This window comes from Carassius auratus, unplaced genomic scaffold (assembly GCF_003368295.1).
Source record: "Carassius auratus strain Wakin unplaced genomic scaffold, ASM336829v1 scaf_tig00214237, whole genome shotgun sequence".
NCBI lineage: Eukaryota > Metazoa > Chordata > Actinopteri > Cypriniformes > Cyprinidae > Carassius > Carassius auratus.
In genome coordinates this window covers 215,818-234,723 of record NW_020527572.1, presented here as the reverse complement: position 1 = coordinate 234,723, position 18,906 = coordinate 215,818, and the positions used below count along the sequence as shown (strand labels likewise).

Genomic DNA, 18,906 nt, shown 5'->3' with positions numbered 1-18,906 from the left:
TGATTAAATGTCCAGTCATATCTCACTTTTTATAGTGACAGCTCATTTGTTATCCCTGCATGAGCAATGTGAACAATAACAGTGTGTTCTGTGTGAAAGCTCAGATTCCTCTGAACATTGGCTTTGAGTCAAATGATTTGCTTAAATAGGAAAAGATAAACAGATCATTAAACTGATCTTTATTTTGTGTCAGATCATTCTTGCTTTCTAAGTTTTATTCAGGTACATATTGATTCATGATCATAAAAATATGAAATACTCATTTAAACTGTGAAACAAAATCATTGTGCTTCAAACAAACCCTTTCTACTCAAGACCTTTTAACTGCCCCTATGCCTGGTACTTTCACCCCTTGCTTAGATGCACTTAAAACAATTATAGATTAATAGATTCACTTTACATAAAAAGCATCTGCTAAATAACATTTCCGAACAGCAACCATAAAGTCAAGTCTATTTTTAATTGTTCTGATAAAACTGAATATAAAGCACACACAAGAAATGCCAAAAGGCACAGTAGGTCTGCATTTCCTTTTTGGCTTGCACCAGATTGCTAGGCTCAGATGAGGCAGAGAAACTATGGGGGGATGCCAAAGCCAACAAAGCATGGGAGAAAGTCACAGTCCATTGCACCACAGAGCGCTAGTACTGACACTGAAGCCATGACGGCCTAACCCCTTCATCCAAGAGAGGGTTAAACAGCAAAACTCTACTTTTGTCCTGACATTTTAGATAGCTATTTCGATATATAAGGGGCCAGATTCATCTGTCTCCCTTGTTTATAATGCAGAGATTAGACTAGAGTTGCATTTTCATAGACTTCAGACTTGACCCAGACTCGACCTGAAATGACTCCAGACTTGACTCCACACGAGGTAAAGGTAAAGGTACACGTAAAGGTAAAGGTAAAGGTAAACGATGCATCCATCTGGACCGCAAGTAACACAGCACCATTTTAAGCAAGCAATACATTTAGCATTATTAATCTGAACATTTCAAAATAATCGTAATTATAATTGGGACTTGTTGTTAGATAGCTAGGATAGAACTTAAACTTTGAAATTGCTAGTTATCTTTCTTTTCTGCTCATGATGAGAACATTTTGATTATTGTAGCTACATTGTTTTTAGATAATGCTTTTAAGTAGGCTAAAATATGAAAAAAGTATAGATTTTTAGAAGGGAAAAGCTTGAACAGAAACAGTATTTTGAAATTGAACTCTTATTATACAAAAAACAGTTTTGAACATGGTAATGGATTAAAACAGCCTATAAATGGAAGGCTGGATGTACAATAACCTTACATCTTAACACCTCTTTTTTTCCAAAGAAGATAATATAGAATATACTGTATATTTTGTCTATAGCTTATAAACAGCTTTCTTAAATAGGAAGGTTTCAATCGTTGAGGATTCTGAATGAGATTTTTTTTTAGCAAGCCATTAAATGACTCGAATGGGACTCATGACCAGAGACTCGAAACTTGACTCAGACTCCAGCGACAAAGACTTCACACTTGACTCGGACTCCAGGTTAAAGACTTCTGGACATCTCTGTTATAATGCTCTGATACGTTTTATTAAAACACTTTACTTTTAGACTCTCTTGTGAGGAAAACAAAAATACCCAAAAATGAGTATTACATTGACTTAATTTTTAAGCAATACAATAATTGGCCTATTGTTTGTTCCAACTGATTAACATGTTATATGCTCAAAGGGGAAATTACAGTTTCCTCTTTTAGCATATAACATTCAATAAGTTCCTATATTACTGTGCCTAGTTTGTGGTTATATTAAAGAGTTCACCCCCCCCCCCCCAAAAAAAAAAAAAAATTCTTCATGATGTAGATGAGTTTGTTTCCTCATTGGAAAAAAAATTGAGAAATATATAGCATTACAAAGTTTGCTCACCTAATCTTCTGCAGTTAATGGGTGCCGTCAAAATGAGAGCTCAAACAGCTGATAAAAATCAGTAATCAAAAATGAATAATCCACAATGACTGCAGTCTATCAGTTAACATCTTCTGAAGTGAAAAGCTGTGTGTTTGTAAGAAATAAATCCATCATTACGACATTTTTCCTTTATACATACTATTGCTTTTCCAGTTGTCTCGTCTGAATGAGGAGAGAAATGTCAAGCACCATTTACAAGCAAAAACAGTTCCAGACAATTATGTTGGTCGATTTTGATGTGAGAGGACAAAACATGAGTGGCTTTTTACTGGAGGAAGAATTTGTATCTTGGTTTGAAATTATGGTTTGAAGAAAAAAAAAAAACACAACTTGATGAATTTGTTTCATACAAACATACAGCTTTTCACTCCACAAGACGTGAACTGAAGGACCTGAGGGTAACTTTTATATGATAACTTTTTTTCTTTATATATATGATTTTATATTATAACACTTAATGTCCAATATAAAATCTAGTGCCTGAAGCAAAACCAGTGGAGAACAGGGGGTTAACCTGCCAGTCTATCCCATAATGAGAGCCTTCATTATGTAGTCTTTTTTTACTGCTCTTATCTTATGTCATCAGCTTTTTACCACTCATTCCACCCTTGCTCTGTGGTTAGGATATCTGTTTACTAAAAACACCCATAGAATCCAGTGCAATTTTCCAGTAAATAATGAATTTACAGTTAAGCCCCCTGAACTGTACACAGATGTGGTGTGTTAGATATGACGTCAGAGAGAGACAACAGGAATATGTTGACCTGAAGGAGATCTAGACTTCATGAAGTAATCTAAATGATTTATTTGGGGGTTGAACTTGGATTTGTGAAAACAGTCCTTCTTCTGTATGCTCCCCAGAAAGTGTCAACATAACACAGTAATGAGCTGTAGATCAACAACACACCTTAGAATTGAGAGTAATTGTAAATGCCCCTTAAAATAATTTAATGGTTGTAAGTATTTTTATTTAGAGCTTGCTGATTGAAACAAATCTCAGTTCTAAAGGCCTGATTTTGTGATTTTGAGTTTTGGAGTGTTTGGAACGCAAGCAAAATGAATAAAACTGTTTAAAAGTAGCACTGTTTGTGCTTTCAGTAACTTTACCAAAGTCACCCCTTTATAACTACCATAATTGTTTGTTTGTGGAAATATACATGGGCAGATTGTCAATAGATATTCACATCATTTTCCATTTATGGACGCTAGCCATTAGTCAAAGTACTGTATGAGCTGATCAGAAAACACTGAAACAGTGTTCAGCGTTCAGTCCTAAAATAAAAAATGGTCCGAACAATGTTTTTTTCTTCTTTTCTTTTCTTTTTTAGAAGACTGGTTTTCAAATTATGAGTAAAAACAATGTCTGTAGTTAAAAGATTACCTCACTTACAATTACAATAAAATAAAGTAAAAAAAAAAAAAAAAAAAAAAAAAATTACAAAAGCTTTCAAGCTTTAAACATGATACAAAAAACATGCTCATAAATCATCAAAGGTAGTATACAACTTGTGTCTTCTAAAATCATATGCCAACTTTATGTGAGGAGCAGCTGGAATTTAAGTTTGTGGATACTGTTCAGCTATATCTGTAAAGCAAATCTCTACTAGGCAAGGCTTTTTAACAGGTTATTCTTCAAAGACAACTATAGTGTTAAGAGGATGAAAACAATATCAAATCTGGTCAGATGATTCACAGAGATTTGTGCAATTCATTGGAAAACCATTGTAATCCTTGTTAGCTTCAGTTTCAAAATCCCCATTTTAGTTCTATGTCTGTTGACAGTCTCTTCAAGTACTGTTAAAGCTGCGGTAGGTAACTTTTGACGCTCTAGCGGTTAATAAACAGAACTGCTTGCGTCTTGCGGAAGAACATCGTAGCCGGAACTACTTCTCTCTGTTTATGTCTATGAAGAATCACAAAGGTACTGGGTTACTCCGCCGCGGTACCCCCGAAGCAATCTAAAATAGTCCGAATATAAACACTTATTATAGGTGCACCCTAGTGATTCAGGACAAGCTAAAAACACGGTTTGGAAAATGGATTCATGGTGTACTCGCTTATTATATACATTTTTCTACATTTTGAACACAAACAAAGTTACGGACCGCAGCTCTGATTGGTTGTTTCTTACAGGGAGCAGTGTATTTCTGCAAATGGCAATAGGAACACTGGGAGGAGCCAGAGGAGCTTGATTTTTTCACAGATTATCTGTCTCATATTCTACTGTCAGCACATAATGACAGGTTTAACAAATATGTAAAAAATATATTTTTACAAAAGTTACCTACTGCAGCTTTTTAAACACAAACCTTATTTTACTCATAAATGGCAATGTAAGATAACTATGTAAACATACATATAGCAGTGGCTAAATTCTAACTGTTATTTAATGTATCACGCCACAGTCCAATGAAAATGATAGGAATGCAAGAATAGAGTAATTGGTCGCATTGGTCAGTGTTTTCCTATCTGAGGAATTCCTTCTTTCCATCCGTGTATGGTCAAATTCAGCCACATATCGCTTTTGTAGCTCACACCATGCACTTCGGCCAAATGATAGAGCTTGCTTTGTTTTGTCCGACCTGACAGATGGCCTTTCTGATTTTAATAGACTTGGCAACAGAGCAATGCTTCTGTTTGGATTTTTCCTCTGCCCAGCTCCAGATGCAGAGTGAAATATTTGGCCGGATCTCGAGGACATGATTGTGCAACAGTGTGTTTGGCTCTCCCAGTCTAAACAGGAAAGCACTTGACTCCTAAATAATATTTAGTTTCTCATTGTTAACACCGATATTAAGCGCTTAACTTCCACATAGCCCAAAAAAACAAGGTAAGTATACCGGAGTTTTTTCTTGTCATTCATGCTTGTTTGTTTGTAGTTTTTTTTAATCAGGTGACTATATTATGTGACTTACTGTGCTCAGCATATTAGAATAATAGACCATTATTAGAGAATAAATGTCAAACTGCTGAATGGCATGACTGGCCAACAGAATCAAGCATAGAAGCAAGTAAAAGTCATTAATGTATTGTCCTTTTGTTATCCTATGACCTGTGCCAGTGTTTTCAATAAACAGACCATCTCTAAGTCGTGGATTAGGCCATAGATATTATCTTAATGGCATGTACCTGTTATTGTAACTGCATGGCTAATGACTTACTTTATTTGCTACCGGTCAGAGTTCTGGGATATGTACATTTGACAAGAATTTCAGAAGCAAGATAAGCAATTAAAGATCAAAAACTGAAAATACATAATTTGTAGCTGTTCTAAATCAATGGTTTCATTGTAAATTCTTATGGTGGTATATTCCTTACAACACTCAACATTAAAGAGAGAGGTGGACACAAAAAAATTCTTCCAGAAATTGTATGTGTCTAGGCTACTTTTGTATTGGTTGGAATACATTTCTCATCTACACAGACCTAAACAGCTCTATAAAATGTAATGAATGGAGAGTCAGTAGACAAAAATAGAAATAGTAACTATGCTTGCAGTAAATATCCTCATTACGACTTGATTTAATAAAACCATAGTTTTATTTCATTACGACAGCACAATTAAGTGAATGAGTTTAAAATAAGTTCACTACTTATATCCATTTGCTTCCAACATACAAAATTGCTGATTTATTAAGACATATTCTTAGAATCATTTTTTTTCTCCTTTTCAAAGTGTGGCAAATATGGCATATTTTATTCTCAAAATCACTTTTCATCCTGTGACTTTTAAAGTTGTGATGTCCCAAAATCCAGGGCCCACAGTTGCAAGGGGTTTTTCTCAACTTACGGGTTTTGCAAAAGCCCCAATTTCACAAAGACATGAGCCTTCAGTAAGTGACAACATCTTTTATGGAAAAGAAACAGCAGAACCATAAAGCATTAATTAAATCCATTAGGCAATAGATTTGATGAATTGTGTAGTAGTTGGTTAATCTAAAAAAATCTGTCCTGTTAGATCAGTGGTTCTCAACCCTTTTTTGGGCCAGCGCCCCCTATCCATTATCCAGGTCTCCTGCCTATGTCCTCTATATCTTAAAAGCATGTGTTTAGCCCATATAACAGCTCACTTTAACCCATATATAATTTTATAAATGTCATTGCATGCCACATGACATTTGATTTGACTGGACTTAAACTATAAAGAAGCAAGACGCATTCAAGTTCATTTTCCCACACACACACACACAAAAAAAGCATATTTTGCTTTATTGTGTCTGAATGCTAGCTAATGCATAACAGGAATGATCCAACTTCAGGCATTTTAAGGAATTTTAGTCCCATATTCAAAAGATTAGGCATGCCTTATATGTGCATGTTTTCCTTAAGAATCTGCTTTTGAACTAAAAAGGAGATAACTGTAAAGGGGAGTCTTAAATGCAGACGAACATTTGGGAATATTTGATGTGAAAAACATGACCTTGTCCTTTGAATCTATTTAAAAATGGCTTCATTCACCACAACATGGCTGTAGTTTTGTTTTTGCTCGAGACTGCGAGTCATCAGACCTGGCTAGCACAGAGCTCTGCCACGTGTTCCTGCCTTAGTGCTGCGTCTGCTGAGTCCCATCTAACTGTTTGCAGTGTGATGTTATACCCACAATGCTTAATTTGCACTGCGACTTAATCTATGTCAGAGTTTCCACTCAAGTCTACATGCATTGTGGCTGCAGTTCACATGAGGGGCCCATATCTACTGTGGTCTGCCTAGAGCTCTGCAGCCATTAACCAATCCTATTATGCCTTACAAAACACTGTGTAAACTACTTTGATGTATTGCAAAGTTAATGTATATTATCAAAAGCTAACTATTATGGAAATATAGCTTTACTACAAATGGCTAACTGATGAAGGTAAAGGGGCAATACATCCAATATTAATTATATATATATAATTATAATAATTATATCTAATTTACCCTGAGATATTTTGCTGGTATAAAAAAAATGAAGGGCTCAAAGTTAAACAGGTTAATTTCTAGTTGTAAATATACTCTACGCTATCTGGAAACAGTACATTGACTTCTCTCTGTGAACTGTTTAATCTGCTCATTCACATGAACCATCTTATTAATATGCACATGAAACGTTCAAATGACTTTAGAATAAACCGATTTAATATTACAAACTAGACTGTCCAAATATAACTATGTGAAAGAAGAGACGCTCTTACAGCGGTGCAACAGGTGCAGTCGCACCAAGCCCTGCTTGCCCCGATGAGTTTGCAAAATGGTCTGTGTCCACTGGCTATTCACGCCAGAAGTGTTTTTGTGTCTCCCTTTGCTGTTTTGCAGTTGTTTTCCTATGTCAACATGTGTTAGATATAGGTCTTTGACCATTGTGAGTAGTTTTTGATCTTTAATAGTAAGAAATATATTTCCCCTCTGTACGTACCCTCAGATGATATTCTGCACTACTGTCGCTACTGAAAAGATCATTTTAGAGCGTTTTCTCACATGGCAGGATTGGTTTGATTAAAATTGGATTGAATGAGCGTGAAAGCTGATATATGAACCTGGGTGCAATTCAAAACAGAGCTGAAAATATAGATCTATGCCATTTTAATCATGTACAGAAGAATTTGTATTATTTTAAAACTAATAGAAGGTGATATCATAGTCACCATAGGTTTGAAGTGAATTCCACATGCTACTTAGTCAGCAGAGGTTTTGTTGAGTTTAATTGAAAACGATTGTGATCTCACAGAAAAAAAATATTACATGTAATTAAATAGAGTCATATTTGTGGTATTGGCATCAGCTGGTTCGTAGCGTTTGAAAAAAAAAAAAATATCAATTTGAGAATGGGTGAGAAGTAGAACAGCACTGATGGCTTTCCCAGACTGGGATCACTCAGTACATTTTTGATTCCAATTCCCTGTCAAAGGAAAAAAGTGCACATATTTTTCAGTGGAAAAAGACATTAACATGTAAGCCGCAGCCAAACTTTTGGAAATGCTTTTTATACGACATGATCATTTAGGGTTTAATTATCATGTTGAGCATAAAGAATAAAGTAATGACGCAAATAGTGTGAATTAATGATGAGTTTAAGCGTTGTCTCCACGCGATGGTTGAGTTGAATTTTGTAATCCTCCTCTGTTTCTGTTAATCCAATTATGATTCTCTATGACAGAATTAGAAAAGATAGACACAGCTGAGCTTTAATCTAATCATCTCCAAGGACATAAAATCAGTTTTCCACAAAAAGCACAATCAGCTGAAATGGGGGGGGGGGGGTTATAATGTTTTTTTCTTTTTCAAGTCGTTTTAACAAGCACAATTGAATGTGAATACTTTTACTGTCACTGAAATATGTTTTTGGTAACATACTATGATAATTCATCTATACTTTTACTGGTGCATCCTGTTTATAAAGACATCAGTCAAGCATATACTTAATGTATCATATCTATTCACAAATAAAATTTGATGAACATGATGTGACCTGTCTAATACTGTGAAAATGCACAGGAAACAGGGTGACTGGAATGTCATGGCAGCTAGACTGACAACAAATTCAAGTGTTTATCATTATAGATCCACTTCTTAAAGCAGAAAAACTGTTGAAAAGTGAATTTAAAGCAGTAAAAGCTAACATATTTAACTTAATTTATTTAATGTGTTTCTGCTAATAACAAAGTTATGAAACTATACACATAAGAGGAATTTTAGTCGCCGTACCAGAAAAAAAAGAGGTACTTAGACAGAGCCAGCAGTCAGTTGAATATTCATTTAGCATTGCACAAAAAGGGACATTTAGAAAGCAGAAATACTCTTGAGTCATCTGTCACGTATCTTTTAGTTTCACAATGAAAAGAATACAACTGGTTGATATGGTGGTGATTTCAATGTAATAAAATAAATGGTCACTTTTAAGCATTTTGCAGTTGCATCAGCTGTAAAACTATTAGGTCTCCAGAGGCATAATGTTTGGTCCCCCACTAGCACATTAAGATGGTTATGTAATTTTTACATGTATAAGTAGCATGCATAACCACTCATGCATAAACAGACACATATTATTTTGTCCAGTTGATGTCTGAAATTTTACAAAAATAGCATCTCATTTGGAGAATAAATGCTAAATTCTCAGTTGTGTAGCTACCTTTTTTAGTTTATCCTAAAGGCGGATCTGCAGTGTCATATACAAACTTATAAAGATAATAAAAACACTAAGGCTAATGCCAAAAGGCTAATGTTTAGCACTACATTTAATGTCTGGTAGGCATTATGCTGCTGAGATAGAAGCTTACACATGTAGACGCTCTCACACACAGACATTCACCCACTAATGCCATACACAGGAAGTTGCACAACTATGAGCACTCTATGATACTGAAAGCATTGAAATCTCATATCTAAAACGTAAACCTCCGCGTAAACATTGCAAACTGTACTTATTTGCATTCAAAAATAATTTGCTATACTGTATTTTTATTTGCATTAAGAATTTCTAATCATTTCTGTTGTTGCACATTGAGGGGATGAAGGAAGACCAGGTTAGGGAACTCTTCCTTATTTTACTAGAGGAAGTATGTGGCTGTGTGCTGTTTTCAGTAGACCATCGCTCAGTTTAGTTAAGTCTGCAGTGCAGTGCAGGCCACTCACAACACAACTGCTCTTACTGCTGGACGTCGGTCTGAGACCAGTGCAGTATTTCTTAACTCTGAACCACCTGCTTCAACTTTATTAGGAGCAGCTAGCAAGAACTGAAGCTTTGCCGTCTGAAGGAAACATGGATATTTAGCTGCTTCAAGTGAAAGGTAAGAAAACGTTTATGTGCCTAGCATATTTCTGTTGGTGTGGAGGGGGAAATAAAAATGGAGGTTTGACATTTATATGGTGTTTCACTGCGGGGGAAAGAGTGTCAAGTGTTGGGATGCTGTTTGCATGTTATGTTTTCAATAACCTCCATGTCCATGGTTTGATTTATCATGCTTAAAAATTATTAAATGACAAATTTATGTGCATTAAAAAAATTTGCACATCCCTCTTCTATGCATTTCTGTCCAATTGTAGACTTCATGGCGAGGTTGGTTAAAGGCCTGTGATGCAAAAGGACGTGAAGAGAATTATGACTCGGTTAAATACATTTTTCCATGTGTTTTTAATGACTTAAATAATATGAATTGACAAACAAACAAATCGCCATAAAAAGATGAAACAAGTGTTAAAGGTAAATCAAATTCTGTAGAAATGCAAATTAAAAATTAACATTGTCAGGAAGGAGTTTAGTGAGAAATTGTGTTAGACTTGGGCTCTCCAGAAGCTTCCCTGTTTTATTTTTTTGGTAGACATAACCCATTAGCTGAGAGGAAGTTGCAAAATTAGACCAAATGTCACATTATCTGTTGGACTATCAGATGCAAACTCATGATCTCTCTTGCATGAACTGAAATGTGCATTTAAAATTCCAGCATCTGTAGAGCTGCGGCCTCTAAACGGCCATCATGGGGAATGTGATGACGCAGGAAAAGACAAACCCAGAGCCAAACAACTCTGATAGCATGTTTAAAGGTAAGCTATGGTTCCTCAGCTGCTGTATGGGAAATCTATTGCCTAAATATGTATTAATGTGGGTCTTTGACATTACTTATACAGTTTGTTAATCTACATTTACAGACTGTGACAGTCTTGTGGTGCTCTCTGATTATCCATGTCGAGACATTAGTCAACCGATCTTTAAGATCGGGGAAAAACTCAAAGGTCTTTCTGAGTAAGTGTTCTTTCAGTGAAACACAATATGCTCAATGCTAGTTAACAATAAATGCCTGCTAATATATAATGCATCAGCAGCTAGTGAAATGCTTATTTGATCTTCATTTTAATTTATATTAATAAACTGTACACATATACACCTGCAACCTATTAAATGTCTTTTTATTTACTCATCAATGCTTTACAGAGAGGGTTGCTGGTGGAAAGTACGTTCTCTTCAACAAGGAACTGAGAATTACATTCCGAGTAATTATGTGGCAAAGGTTTATCACGGGTACTTGTAGACTTGTTATCTATCTTAATATAATCCCTATTGATGTATGTTGTGTGATGATCTCAGAAATATATACCTAAATGCAGAATAATATCTGGACAAAACAGTACTGGATTATGAATGACGCAAGAGACAATTTTCTGTATTCTCGTACAGAATATTAAAGCCATTGTGATTTACAATAACCGCTCAAAATTTTGGGGTCGGTAAATGCATAACAAGACTATAAAAAACTATACAATTATAGTAAATCAGTAATGTAGTGACTATTATTACAATTTAGTATACATTTTTATATAAAATAAATAAATTAAATGTAATCCTCATTGTAGCACGGTCCTTCAGAAATCATTCTAATATGATCATCTGCTTAATAAATATTTTTTTTTATCATTACCAATGTTGAGCACAGTTGCTTTTTGTGGAAAATGTTACATTTTAAAATACTTTGATTAATAGAAAAGTTTTAAAAAGAGCTTTTAGTTATAGCATTTACATGAAAAATAAATTGTTTTATTAAAGCATTAATGTCTTTACTGTCAACTTTGCTTAATGCGTCATGCTAAATACTAAAACAAAGCGAAACAAAATTAAAGTTTTACTTAACCAGAACTTTATTACACGCTATACATAGACCGTATCACTTATCTTTGTACAAAAAAATAAAAACATTAAACAAGTTACACCGGTTTATATTTATTTATGAAGAACATTGTTATTTAAATAAAATCTTCATTGTGAAAAAAAAAAGATAGAATAATTTGTGAAGTCATTGTTTTCAGTTGCTAATATAATTTCCTCTTTGACATGTTTTGTTTTGTTTTTTGAAGATGGCTGTTTGAGGGAATTAGCAGACAAAAGGCAGAAGAGCTTTTGTTACTGCCTGGTAATGGTTTTGGATCATTCCTTATAAGAGAAAGTCCACAAGAGAGAGGTAATTACCTGGAACTGTCATTTACTGTTGCATACTAACCAAAGAAAGGCTTCCATCGACACATATTTCAGCAACTCCAGTGTCAGTGCAAGTGTAAATGGCATTGCAATCATACCTGCTGTTCCCTGCAGGTGTATATTCTCTCTCTGTGAGACACAGGACCATAAAGCACTATAAAATATTCCGTCTGACTAATAGCTGGTACTACATCTCCCCACGGCTTACCTTTCAGTGTCTGGAGGACATGGTCAATCACTACTCTGGTGAGAACTGAAAGACAAAACTCTCATAGTCCGCTTGTAATGTAAAATGAGCATGTTATACATTAAAGCGAATGTGTTTTGGTTTTCCCTCAGACTCATCAGATGGTATATGTTGTGCTCTCAGCACTCCGTGTCTGGCTCTGTCCAACCCTGTGCCGAGCACAACCCTGGAAAGGCCACCTGTTGTAATGCGCCGTAACTTGGATTGGAAGAAAGTGAATAAGTACGTATCTGTTTTTTTTAGATCCTTCTAAGCATTTCCTCCACTTGCTGAGCTTGTGTCGAGCAGTATAGAGTGAGCTGTGAATGACTGGTATGTCTCCACATGAATAGGTCACAGCTGATGAGCCCAAGCGAGCTGGATAACATGGACAGCAAAGATAACATGATGAGCTACGGTGTGAGGAGCAGCATAGCTGCCTATCTGTCTTTAGCATCAGCACCTGAGCTAGAGAACAGCAAAGGCCGCAAGAAGAAGGGGAAGTCTGTCTACGTGATGACTGACCACAGTAATATAACTGAAGATGAAGACTATTAGTGTATGACCATAGACATTTAATCTACTGACACATTGCTATGGACTGTAATATTTTTGCACTGGGTCAAGATAATCTTTCGCATACATGTCCAGGTCACTTTTCTATGGAAGCCGTTTCTGCCATGGAAAAACATTTTTTGTAAACATTTTTTTAAACATATATATTTTTTCCTTGCACTTCTGAGTTTACATTTCGCAATTATGGTAGAAATAAAAAGACTGTTGCCTTTAGGTTCTGTGATGGAACAGGCTTTCATAAATTTCACCCTAAAATCAAATAGAAACAAAGTACCCATTATTTTTATATATGACAGTTGTTCACATGTAGGCTACTGTTATGTGTTTGGATGTTTACTCTTGAACATTTAGTGATTAGATTCTTAGTAATGTATTGTTTTATGTTATTAAATATTTATTAATTTTAATTTTAGGGTGAAATATGACCCAGACCTATTCCTTATGTGCTTATGTGAGATTCACCCTATTGCGATTTCAGTATGTTTCACAATTAAAGAAGAATGTTGACTCCCTTCTTTTTTCTTGGTTTACTTTATATAGTCGAGCACCTACAGTGACTTTTTGAGGATATGTGCATTTTTTTAACTTCACTGTGAATCATGTAGTTTCTTCCTTATGAACACTGAGCCAGTTAATAAGTAACGCAGCAATAGCATGTTAAAGGAACAAGTTTTATTGCTTTTTTTTATTTTTGGGTGTGTGAAAACTTGTAAACACTTGTAATTTAATGTACATATGTCTTTATCGACGAGCCACTGCTATCTTTCTTCAGACTAGTTGGAAGCATGTTTAATTAAAGAAATGAGAGGTGGGAGACCTTCCTTTTTTCAGTGTATTATTTTGTTTATTGCTCTACTGGCCATGAAACATTTTGGAAATTGTAACATTTTAATACCTGTTTAATATTCTTCATCTAAACCCCAGAGCAGATACTTGTTGAGCCTCTGTATCAAAACAGCCACACAAACAAGCTCTCAGTATCATGCTTGTGTTCATACAGTGCATTAGGCAGTGAAATCTTAATGGTAACCATATGGAGTATTAATTAGAGACATTTATTCAAATATTTAGCTCATGCAACATAAGCAGTCCATAAAGAGATCTGAAACAAAGACATAAGATGAAAGACTTATAATTATACTAACCGTTCATCATCTAATGGCACTGTTTATTGTTGCTTTAAATGTAATAGTCATTTCCGAATTCACACAAAATGCATTAACATTAAATATTCATATTAGACAATACAAAAGATGTACCATTTTTTCAGAAATACTTTACACAAATAGTACAGTTTCCTTAGATTAAACATAATTAATAACGATAAAATATTAACTATTGTATTTTTTTTGTAAATAATGAATCTGTAGAAGTGTGTGCAAAAACAGTTCAAACTATAATGTTCTGTGTTTATTCTCAGCATTCACAGGATGTTTCAGTCAGTAGGCTGAAGGAGAAGATGGTTTGATTCACACTGACAGCCTGTGATTATCTAAATGAGCATTTCACGTTCATGCATCTGAATCTGGATAATTCCAGCATACAAACAGGTGGTTTTGCTTACTTTCCCCCAAAATAAACAGACTCAACCTTCTACAAAAAAAACAAAAAACATCACTATACCCTTGTGATGTAAAGCTCAGATTGTTTTATGAAAAGATCACATGTACAACTCATGTGGTTAGTTATCGTTGAAGAATGCAACGTGCGTCTAAAAATAGCCTCCCGCTTACTGTTTTATCAGATTGTACTCGATTGGCTGAAGTGAGAGTAAATATTTTCTGTGTTTTGCAACACATAGGTTTTATAAAAGCATCTGGAGCACACATTTGGAAGTGCACACATGGTTGGTCTGAAGTAAAAAAAATAAAAATAATCCCAACTGATCGTCTCAAATCATTGCCAGCACCAAACTATAACGTATGCATATAACATCAGTTGAACTTATACCATGCCAAGGGTGGAAAGGAGATCAAGTCATGCAGAACAATGGTAATATTTACGGGTCGTTCAATTTATAGCAATTCTATTTAAAAAGTATCTTAGCAGATAAGTCACATCTCATGTCTGTGAGTAACAATCAAATCACAAAAACCATAAGAACTACTGCCTGTTCAGAACTTAGAAGAAACAAATATTGGTAAAAGTTTTTTCTATGTAATCAGTAAAGACATAGTGCTTCCATATAGTTTTCCAATTAATCTCAACTGTGGCATGTCCTGACATTTCATTTATACTCAAATGCTTCCAGGTTGCATTAATGTGCGGCAGTAAACTTTAAGACTGTTGAACATTACAAAAATATTGCTGTTGATATTTTCAGCACAATTTATATTGAAAAAAAAGAAGAGAAGTGTACCAGGGCCATTTTAACCCCTTTTCCTGGCATGAATAAAGAGATACGTTTATATTTTGAATCAATGTCTGCAAGCATTTGTGTCTTTCAAGGGTTCAGTCAGAGCAATCTTAAAATTAGAAGATGAAATATTCTGTCAGTCATATGTGTGAGATTTATGACTCTTCCCGTTCAGGGGAAAGAAAGCATGTACTTAGGAGCATTCACTGGAAAGCCACATTTAAACACTTTTCCTCCCGTTTGAGGAACAGATGTGTTCCAGATGTGCTCTGACAAAATCATAAATAATTCAGTCATATGTCTGAAAACGGGGGTTCATTGCTGTACTTCACGCACTTATTGTATCATTTGCAAAACTGATTGAATATGCTTACAAATACAGAGTATTTAGATTCTTCCTGTCCGTCTGCATCTATATCTTACGCATCAAAAAATAAGCTTGACTCATTTGCAAAATGGAGGAACATTCTCAGTATTAGGAAGATCCTCTATATAACAAATTATAAATTTATACTGCCACACCCACTCAGAGATATTTTAAAATTAGAAATTAGAAAAGGAAGTTTAAATAGTGATTGCACATTAAAAAAAATACATTTCTTTTCTTTTGCTACTTACTCCCCCTCATGTCTTGACAAACTGATATGCTGTTATTTTGTCTGTGATGAATAAATAATGACCAGAATTTTGGGCAGAATTGCCATTTTTGGGTGACATGTTGCTTTAAGGCAGTAATTTTACTAAGCATAAGAAGTTTGCAAACAGAGGCTGTGACTGCAGCCACGGCGAGTGATGCAGGGTTTAGTCAGTAGTTTATGGCCGACAGGTGGGACTCTCTCTGGGCCAACAATCTGTTCTCTCTTCATCATCTGAAAATTGGCCTGTGTCATTCTATTCAATTTATCAAAAGTGTTTCTGTCTCGACAGGAACTCAAACTTTAGGTTACGTCTCAAGTGATTGGAAATGATGATTTTGATGAGGGCTTTTGGAAATTGTAATAATACTTGATGTAACAAATTTAATCTAAATATGATTATGGCACTGGGTTTTTCATTATAGATTTGAGAAATAGGTAATATGCTTAATTTACTATATACCATGTCTTTTATTATAGTGAATAATAATAATGTGATATAACAGAGAAGATCAACTTGTCTTGACATATACAATGACATTTGAAACAACGAAACTTGGTTGCATCTGAAACTTCAGGGCCTGAATATGTCATTATTTGTCTAAATGTGAATTATGTTTCTGTGAAGTAGAAGTGCTTTTGCTGCGCATGTTTTTATAGAAGCGAGGTTAGATGGACTGTGGTGTTCACTTCCTGTGTGTGTAGTCTAGGCTGTAGGTTGTTTGGTATAAATTAAACTTTTTTTTTTTGCATTAACGTCTAAACACTGTGTTTGCTGCTGTTGGCATTACGGTCTATGATTTTGGTATTTTGGCAATTGGCTAGTATTTTTGAAACTAACAGATGTGCCATAATTCATTTTAATGCGTCTAAGTCTGTAAAATGCAGATTGTAAATAATCAATGGCCTGCTGTGATAAGAGGGGTTGATTTACCTCCACAGAGGTTGACATGACCATTTCAGTAAATTCCTCAATTGAAATGAAAAAATAAGAAATTCTTTTCATCTTCAGAGAATGCAAATGCTGTCGTGAAATAACTGTAAGGCTGTAAGCCATTCAAATGTTACTTTGGAAGTTACTCTGGAAGTATCAGAGACAAGTTTCCACATAAACCTTCATATCCCATATTTTCCAATTGGCAATACTGTCACATAACCGGAAGCATTCAGACAAGACTTTGGACTGGCTCTGTTTTTACACTAGATAAATGGATTCTGAAATATTTTCCCTCGCCGATGCTTTCCACAAACAGTCATTTGCCTCTGAGATCTGCTAATCTATCAAAATGCCAGAATCCTGTTTGTAAAAACATTGGATTTACATACAATAAAAATGAAAACCGATCATTAAGACAATATTAGGATGATTCAACATTGGTCTTCACTAAACAGGAGAAAAGCAGTTGCATAACCTGTAATGACGCATTTAGCTACTAGATTGAATACATCAGTATAGAAAATAAATGATGCTTGTTTTCAGGAAAACGGATTATTAAGGAAGTTAATTGCAGCAAGACATTAACACAGCAGCATCTGTGTCTGCACTTGCTGCTAAAACACAGTTATGGATATCCAAAACTATAAGTCCACTTTAATGTCGTTAGTCATTATGTGCACAGAAGGTTATTGAGGAAAACATTATAAAGATGAATACATTTACAAGATTGTAAACTATTTAAATGTGCACTCAGTAATTCTGGCTTTACATCGTGTCGTTGATCGGTATGTTTGATATCCTCAAACGTATACCGACATCTAGTGGCGTTGGTACAATATCATACAAAAAGCAATGTTTTCCTTCTTTGGATATCACGTTTTACCTGAAATTAGACTTTAATTAATTCCTATGATATGGCCATATTCCTTGTTGATATAATGCATTTTAATGAAAAAAAAAAACTGAAACTTTTAAAACCCGCTTTTTTTTGCCGGTTTCTCAATGTATATATATATGATTTCTAACTGTGACTCAGAACTGGGAAACAGTGACATCATGTGGCTCTTTAGCAAATACAGCACAAAATAGTGTGACATCACAATACTCAAATGTGGGTGTATTGTTTATTGAAATCAATGTATTATTTATTTTTAATTATTAAAATAATTATTAAATTATTATTAAATTATTTTCTTACAAAATGCACAGTAACTCCTTCTGTTCATTTTTCTAATTTTACACTTATAAAATGAATCAACATCGAATGGAACAGGAGTTAATCATTTTTGATTTTTAGATGGAAGCAAAAGTTGAAAACTTCTTATTTATAGATTTGTTTAGTACAAACACACAGCACACAGGAGCCTTGATTACTTATGGATTATTGTGATGTTTTTATGAGCTGTTTAGACTCTCATTCTGATGGCACCCATTCACTGCACCGGGTCCACTGGTGAGCCAAGTGATGTAATGTTAAAAATCTTGTTCTGATGAAGAAACAAACTCATCCACATCATGGATGGCCTGAGAGTAAGTAGATTTTCAGCTAATTATCATTTCTGGGTTAAGTATTCCTTTAAGTACAACAATGTCAGTTGCAGAGACTTTTACAGTCATAGCACAGCATCACCAGCAGATAGAGCTAGATATATAATTAACTAAGCAGTGACCAGTGATTCTCAATTCAGTCTACAAACATATAATGCAGAAATGCAAATGTAAAAAAACAAAAAACCTTCTTTTAGAGAAGGGCTATTAGATAGACAATCACATGACAACATGAGAGTGTTATGTAGCCCGGCGGGGCATTTGTTGTGATGCATTTGTTTTCATAACCTGGTGTAACATTCTGTCATTTTATCAAAGACCCTGAAGTATAGAAATGTCTTTATAAACAATAAAACATTTACAGTACTACAAAGTACTGTATCTTTCAAAGCCTGTTCTGATTTGAAACCTTCATCTTATGCTTGCATCTGTCTTGAAATTCTCTTTGGTTCAGATGTGCTTTAAACACTTGAAAGGGAAAGATTATCACTGAGCCCTCTGGTTATTATGAAGATACAGTTGAGCAATAAACCTGTCACATCCTGTTTTACAAAGGAACATTACTTTACATTTTACAAGGAGCTAAAAAATAAATTACCCTGTTTATGCAGAACCTTATAAACTGCCTTATGCGTAAATAATTAGTTTGGTTGCACTTCATAGATACATTTATTGACCAGATGTAAAGCACCATCACTTCTCGTCTGAACTCAGCTCGGCTGTCAGACACGG

The 18,906-nt window shown here is 34.8% G+C and overlaps 1 protein-coding gene across 1 annotated transcript; it reads left to right on the top strand.

The window, feature by feature from the left end:
- The first annotated feature begins 9,504 nt into the window (after positions 1–9,504).
- Positions 9,505–13,519, top strand: LOC113091594 (src-like-adapter). The gene is made up of 8 exons (XM_026257170.1): positions 9,505–9,716; positions 10,371–10,470; positions 10,576–10,669; positions 10,859–10,945; positions 11,776–11,879; positions 12,011–12,142; positions 12,236–12,365; positions 12,476–13,519. The coding sequence occupies exons 2-8, from the start codon at positions 10,404–10,406 to the stop codon at positions 12,678–12,680; spliced, it is 819 nt and encodes a 272-aa protein (XP_026112955.1). The 5' UTR covers positions 9,505–9,716; positions 10,371–10,403; the 3' UTR covers positions 12,681–13,519.
- Positions 13,520–18,906: the final 5,387 nt, after the last annotated feature.

Excerpts from the sequence above, each read along its gene's own strand:
- LOC113091594 (XM_026257170.1), top strand. The coding sequence starts at position 10,404 with ATGGGGAATGTGATGACGCAGGAAAAGACAAACCCAGAGCCAAACAAC. Across the intron at positions 10,670-10,858 it reads AAACTCAAAGGTCTTTCTGA|AGAGGGTTGCTGGTGGAAAG; the intron begins GTAAGTGTTCTT and ends AATGCTTTACAG. Across the intron at positions 10,946-11,775 it reads GTGGCAAAGGTTTATCACGG|ATGGCTGTTTGAGGGAATTA; the intron begins GTACTTGTAGAC and ends TGTTTTTTGAAG.